Source organism: Kogia breviceps, chromosome 17 (genome assembly GCF_026419965.1).
Source record: "Kogia breviceps isolate mKogBre1 chromosome 17, mKogBre1 haplotype 1, whole genome shotgun sequence".
Lineage (NCBI taxonomy): Eukaryota > Metazoa > Chordata > Mammalia > Artiodactyla > Physeteridae > Kogia > Kogia breviceps.
This window is the reverse complement of record NC_081326.1, coordinates 2,795,505-2,803,044: the sequence shown is the minus strand read 5'-3', so window position 1 is coordinate 2,803,044 and position 7,540 is coordinate 2,795,505. Positions and strand designations below refer to the sequence as shown.

General features: G+C 43.6%; 1 protein-coding gene across 1 annotated transcript in view; it reads left to right on the top strand.

The window, feature by feature from the left end:
* Window positions 1–7,167: 7,167 nt before the first annotated feature.
* Window positions 7,168–7,540, top strand: part of TCEA1 (transcription elongation factor A1) — a 31,517-nt gene continuing 31,144 nt past the window's right edge. Inside the window, exon 1 of the mRNA XM_059043550.2 lies at window positions 7,168–7,457. Within this exon, the coding sequence (XP_058899533.1) occupies window positions 7,395–7,457 (63 nt within the window). The 5' untranslated portion in view covers window positions 7,168–7,394. The remainder of the gene's footprint in view (window positions 7,458–7,540) is intronic.

The window sequence follows — 7,540 nt, the reverse complement described above, 5'->3', positions numbered from 1 at the left end:
ATCCTTTACTCATATAATCTTCACATCAACCTTATCTTCATTTTACAGAAGAGGAAACTGATCCCTGGAGAGATGAACTGTTTGCCTGTGGTTACAGAGCTATTATGTGTAAGAGCCAGGGTTCAAAATGATGTGCCTTAATTACTTTGTGGTCCCCTGCCTTGCCCTGTGCCCCTGTGAGGTAATTTAAATGCTTCTAAACATAAATAAATGAATGAATAAATAAATAAATACAACACAAACTTATATTTCATATAATTCAAAACACCTAGAAATGCTAAATAAATAAACTAGGGTAAAAATCAGCTTTCCCTAAAGAAATTGCATCCTGCGGTACCCAGAGAGAACTGAAAAAGGGATCTAAAACCCACACGGCACACTTGACTTGGGGTCTCAGAAACAACTCACCGTTATGAAGCTAGCACCCTTTTAAGGGCTGTGTTCTTTGTCACAAGGTGAACTGGAAAAAAGTCTGCCAGGAAGCGATGGGGAAGCTTGTCTATTTTGGCTTGGGCTCTATAAGAGAGAACGGAGCTCTTCACTTGAATTTGTTTAACCAGAAGCTTGTCCTCATAGATACTTGGATTTTGAATTTATACTATTAATGTGGCCTGGAAACACATAAGCTTCTATGTTAACATCAACAATTTCCTTGGGGACCTCCCTGGCAGTGCAGTGGTTAGGCCTTGGCACTTTCACTGCTGGGCTTGGGTTCGATCCCTGATCAGGGAATTAAGATCCACCATGCTGCAAGGCAAGGCCAAAAAAAAAAAGAAAAAGAGAGAAAGAATTTCCTCAGACTGCCCCTTGGGCACCTGGAAGAGGCAAACAGATTCTTTTTATTTGTTAATTTATTTATTTAGGTGGGCTTCTCATTGCGGTGACTCATAGGCGCGCGGGCTCCATAGTTGTGGCACGTGGCCTCAGTAGTTGTGGCTCACGGGCTTAGTTGCTCTGCGGCATGTGGGATCTTCCCCAACCAGGGCTTGAACCCGTGTCCCCTGCATTGGCAGGCGGACTCTTAACCACTGCGCCACCGGGGAAGTCCCCAAACAGATTCTTTATGGAGAGTGACATTCTCAACCCAGGCTGGTTAATTTAGCCCTGCCAAAAGTGAGCTCAACACCCCCAAAGGATGAAGCCTATGAGAGAACTACCTACATACACGGGAACACGAGATGACACAAAAGGTAAAGGGATCATTGGGCTCTCAGGAACTTTAAGAGGATAGATGGTATGAGAGAGTTAAGCAACCAGAGAAAAGAACAGACAAGCGAGAAGAAGAACACAGTATCAGAAAATGCAGCTTTGGGGGCTTCTGTGGTGGCGCAGTGGTTAAGAATCCGCCTGCCCATGCAGGGGACTGGGGTTCGAGCTCTGGTCCGAGAAGGTCCCACGTGCCGCGGAGCAGCTGGGCCCGTGCGCCACAACCACCGAGCCTGCGCTCTAGAGCCCACGATCCACAACTACTGAGCCCATGTGCCACAACTACTGAATCCCGTGTGCCTAGAGCCCGTGCTCCACAACAAAAGAGAAGCCACCGCAATGAGAAGCCCGCGCACCGCAACTAGAGAAACCCCGCACGCAGCAACGAAGACCCAACACAGACAAAAATAAATAAATAAATAAATTTATTTTAAAAAAGAAAAAAGAAGGAAAATGCAGCTTTGAAAAAGAAAACGTCTAGAAGTGAAAAATAACCACTCAAGTGAAAAATCTTAATGGAGAAGCATTATTTACGATGGTAAAATATTTGAAACAACCCAACGTGGGATAAAAGTGGACCAGCTAAATAAACTACCCTCCGCCTACACAATGGATTGTTACACTGCTATAAAAAAAGAATGAGGATGCTCTGTATTAATTTGGGAAGAATTCAGAATGCATTATTGATGAAGAAATAAGGTAAAAAACAAAGGGGAGGAAATAAGACCATATATTTGACTTGGCTAGAATTTGCATTAAAAGAAAACCTCAAATGTGAGAAGGATGCAAAGAAGAATCTAATAAAAGTGGTTATGGATCGGGGAACGGATGAGGCAGGTAAGGAAAGGAGGGGAGAAGGCCGGCCTTGGATGTGCTTTTTTTATTCTTCAGATTTTTTAGTGTGGTAAAATATAACAAAATTTACAGTTTTAACCACTTTAAAATGACACAGTCCAGTGGCATTCATTACATCCACACTGTTGTGCAGCGGCCACCACCATCCACCTGCAGAACTTGATCAGCTTCCCAAACTGAGACCCCATACTCCTTGTTCTTCAGATTTTGAGCTGTAATATCTGACCTACAAACAAAATTCAAATGGATGAATTAAACTGCATATTAGGGACTTCCCTGGTGGTCCAGGGGTTAAGACTCCACTCTCCCACTACGGGGGCCTGGGTTCGATCCCTGGTCAGGGAACTCGATCCCGCATGCCGCAACTAAAGATCCCGCATGCCGCAACTAAAGATCCCACATGCCGCAACTAAAGATCCCGCATGCCACAACTAAGACCTGGCACAGTCAAATAAATAAATACTTTTTTAAACCCTGCATATTAGACACAACAGACGTGTATGTGTGTGAAATTGTGTAGGAAAGAAAGCTCTGAGGAATTTACTCAGAAGAAATCCCAGCAAGCAAAAGGGGAGGGTAAGAGACTAGAAAAGTAAAATTAAGAGGTTCAATGTAAAGTTTAATGGAAGTTGCAGGAGAGAAGAGAATGGGAGAGAAGCAATACATGAAGATAAAATGACTGACATTTTTCCAGACTTCAGGAAAGGTAAGAAATCTCAGATTCAGGAAGAAAAATGAGTTACAAACAGTATAAATAAACTAAGTCTCTAAAGAGACATTTCATGGTGCAAAGCAAACCTGAATACCATAGAAAAAGATCTTAATAGCAACCAGAGAGAGCCTGCTTTCACTGTCACACAGCACACTTAAGAAAACACCACCAGAGGTCAGTACATAATGGAATAACATCAAAGTGGGAGAGAAAAGGACAATTGGGAACTTCTACAGAGGTCAACTCATTTCACAGTGAGGGCAAAAGAAAACCACTTTGACATAGAAAGTTTATGAGAAAAAGAATACTGACAGGACTGTTAAAAGGTGTTCTTTCATAGAAAAATGAGCCAGAGGAAAGGAGAGATGCAAAGAATGGGGAAAGAGTGGTAAACATTTGGGTAACTAAAGCACCGACTGCATGAAACTAATACTAACTTGGGAGCTGAAACACGATAAAAATGAAGTACCTGCCAAAATCAGTTGTACTGTATATACTAGCAAGGAACACGTGAAAACCAAAATTTAAAATACAATACTACTTATAATTGCCCCAAAGAAAAAAAGGATACCTAAGTGTAAACCTAACAAATCACGTATAGGATTTGGAGGCTGAAAACTATAAAATGCTGACGAATGACATCAAAGAAGATGTAAATATATGGAGACAAACATCGTGTTCATGGATTGGAGGACTCAGTATAGTAAAGATGTTACTTCTCCCCAAATGGATAGAAAATTTAGTGCAATTCCTCTCAGAATCCCAGCAAGATTCTTGTAGCTATACACAAGATTATTCTAAAATTTATATGGAAAGGCAAAGGAACCAGAATAGATTAAACAGTATTGAAAAAAAAGAAAGTGGGAGAAATCCATTGGATTTCAAGACTTACTATACAGTGACAGAAATCAAAACTATGTGGTATTGGCAGAGAGAGACACACAGATGAACAAAATAAAGCAGAAATAGCCCCACACAAGCACAGCCAAATGGTTTTGGACAAAGGTACAAAAGCAAACGAAGGAATGATAGTCTATCAACAGATGGTGCTGAAGCAATTGGACATCCAAAGCCCAAGAAATGAACCTCGAACTAAACCTCATACCTTATACAGAAGTTAACTTAAAATGAATCATAGACTTAAATATCAAATATAAAACTATAAAACTTATAGAAGAAAACCCAGTAGAAAATCTTCAGGATCTAGGGCTTGAAGTGTTTCTAAATAAGACAGCAAAAGTATAATACCTCAAAGAAAAAAATTAATTGAACTTCCTCAAAATCTAAAACTTTGGTTCTTTCAAAGACCCTGTTAAGAGGATGAAAAGACAAATTAAGACTGGGAGAAAATATCTACAAACCACATACCCACATATCCAGTACCTATAATATATAAAGAACTCTCAAAACTCAACAATTAAAAAAAATCCAATTAGAAAATAGGCAAAAAAACATGAAGAGATACTCACTGAAGAGGCTACCTGGATGGTAATCGAGCAGATGAAAATACATTCAACATCGCTAAACCATCAGGGAAGTGAAAAATTAAAACCAAAATGAAATATCACTATATACTTATTAGAATAGCTAAAATAAAAAATGTCAATGCCAAATGCTGGTGAGGATGCAGAAAAATTGAGCTTTATTTCATCCCCACCCCTACAAGTTTGGAAGTTACATATCATTGTATTCTTTTTTAGTTAGCCTTACATTGTGAATATTAAATCTAAATGGAATGACTATTTCTCATCTACTTTCCGAAAATAGGAGAACCATAGACTATTTCAACTTCTTTCATCCCTACCATTGTATATAAGAAACCCACAACTTTCCTTTTGAAGCATTCATAGATTGACAGAGGATTATGAAGATAGTACAGAGAGGTCCTGTGTACACTTCACCCATTTTTCTCCAATGGTTACATCTTACATATGTAAGATGAACAGAGCCTAAGAAATCTGTGGGAACCCATCAAGTACATGATATACACATCATGGAGTCCTAGGAGAGAAGAGAGAGGCAGCAAGAATATTTGAAGGAACGATGGCAAATCTCTCCCCCCACCCAAATTTTCATGCCATTCCCACCAGATTTGTACTACGGTTCCCCTATCTCCACATCCTTGTCAACATTTGTTTTTATCCATACTTTTGTTCTAACCATCCTAGTGGATGTGAAATGGTATCTCATGTAGCTTTAATTTGCATTTCCCTATTAACTGATTGTGTTGAGCATATTTTAATGTGCTTGTTGGCCATTTAAACATCTGGAGAAACGTCTAGTCCTTCGCCCAACTTTTAACCAGGTTGTTTTTGTCGTTGAGGCCTTTTCGTTTTGTTTTGTTTTTTGGTTTTGCGGTACGCGGGCCTCTCACTGTCGCGGCCTCTCCCGCTGTGGAGCGCAGGCTCCGGACGCGCAGGCGCAGCGGCCACGGCTCACGGGCCCAGCTGCTCCGCGGCACGTGGGATCTTCCCGGACCGGGGCGCGAACCCGCGTCCTCTGCATCGGCCGGCAGACTCTCAACCAAAAGGGAAGCCCTGTTGTTGAGTTTTATGACTGCTTTATAAGTCCAGGACACTAGGTTCTTATCAGATATGATTTGCAAATATTGTTTCCCATTTGGTGGGCTGTCTTTTCTCCTCTTGATAGCAATCTTTGTTGTGCAAACCTATTTAATTTAATCAAAGTCCAGTTTATCTTTTTCCTTTTGTTGCTTGTACTTTTGGTGTCATACCTAAAAAACCATTGCGAAATCCAAGGTCATGAAGATTTATCATTGCCATTTTAACAAAATTAAGTGTTTCCAGGTTGTATCTTGTAAGCTCTGTAAAACTAACTCTTGCCCCCAACACCCCTGGAAAAGTGCGCCACTGCTTCTGAGGCAAGGTACTCCCCAATGGATTGTTTTCCTTTGGATAAAGCACATCAGACTCATCACTAAATTGTTTCAGTTTTGTCATTTGACAATGTTATGTGTATTTTACCACAGTGAAAGTATAGTAAGCTGATTCTTTGGAAAAAAACCAAAAATGACAATTATTAGAGTAAATGTACAAATCTACAAACATAAATGGAGATTTGTACATACTCATTAACTGATGCATCAAGTGGACAACAAACTGAGGTATAAGTATTTGAACAATAAAATTAATTTCGGGCTAATGGGCCCATATAGAGCTTCACATCTGCCGTTATAGAATACACATTCTTTTTCAGGACACATAGAATATTTATAAAAATGGATAAATCAGGGCTTCCCTGGTGGCGCAGTGGTTGAGAGTCCGCCTGCCGATGCGGGGGACGCGGGTTCGTGCCCCGGTCCGGGAAGATCCCACGTGCCGCGGAACGGCTGGGCCCGTGAGCCATATACAGGCCGCTGAGCCTGCGCGTCCGGATCCTGTGCTCCGCAACGGGAGAGGCCACAACAGTGAGAGGCCCGCGTACCGCAAAGGAAAAAAAAAAAAAATTTGATAAAACAAATCTCAATAAATACCTTAGAACCAGTAACTTTGCAATCATATATTTTTACTGCAATTTAAGTTGGGAATCAATAATAAAAAGACAATTTTAAGATGAAAAGAAATAAATGAAATAAAGAAAATGGGACATGGTTCAAGTTACTCTTTCCCCCAAATAACTGAGGTAGAACAAAACCTGACATCATAGTATAGAAAAAACATTATTAAGTGGTGAATTTTGACTAATGATGGTTAAATTGGGTATGGGGATAGGTCTGCAAACTGCACGAGATGGTAGTCAAGGGCGTTAATTGGGCAAAGACCTATTGAAGGAGCCTATACTCTCCAGTACTGATAATTTCAATTTTCTACCTTGGCTTTACGTTGCTAGTCATAACTCTTCAGGACGTCAACTTCCTCACTGACCTTCAGAGCAGGCGAGATGCCTTCATTAACTTCTTTGATGAGAACGTTACTGTCAACTATTATTCAACTGTATTCAAGGTACTGCGTCCAACATTCTGAGTCAGGAAACAAACAAGATTGGGTCTCCGGCTTTACGGCGCTTAAAACGACTTTAAAGAGGAAGCGCTTACAATGGTCACATTCCTACGATAAAGGCCTTAAAGTTAGGGGGATGGGGAATCTGATTTCCAGGCAGCCGTCGACGGCGGGGAAAATGCTGGGGTTCCGACTGACTGCAAAAGCCGCCCACCTTCCAGCGTCCAAAGCCGCCGGGCTCGGCACCCCGGGGCTCTCTGCGGGCGCCACAGCCCGGGGAAGGGGGACCGGGGGACGGGGGTCAGGCGCCGGGGTCCGCTGGGCGGGCGGAGCGGGGACGGAGGGAGCGCGCGCAAAGCTCGGCCGCGCCGCCCGCCCACTTTCACGACAGCCGGCGAAGCCCGGCGGCACGGCGGGCTGGTTGCTCAGCTGGTCGGCTGTCGATTGGAGGCCCCTGCTCGGCGCGCGCGGAGCTCGATTGGCGCTGCCTGCGGGGGAGGAGCTCCGCCGCCGCCGCCGCCGCCGCGGGCTCCGTGAGTGAGGAAGCGCCTCGGTCAGGCCTGCTGAGGGCCCTCGCCGACTCCTGGGCTCACCCGCCTCCCCGCCAGCTCCGCTCGCTTCCCGTCCCCCGCGGCCCGGCGTGGGACAGGCCTGCCGGAGCCATGGAGGACGAGGTGGTCCGCATTGCCAAGAAGATGGACAAGATGGTGCAGAAGAAGAACGCGGTGAGCGCGGCGGGCGGTGCGGGCCGGAGGGAGGCTGGGCGGCGGGCGGGGGCCAGTCGGCTTGAGGGGGCTCCCGGCTCGCG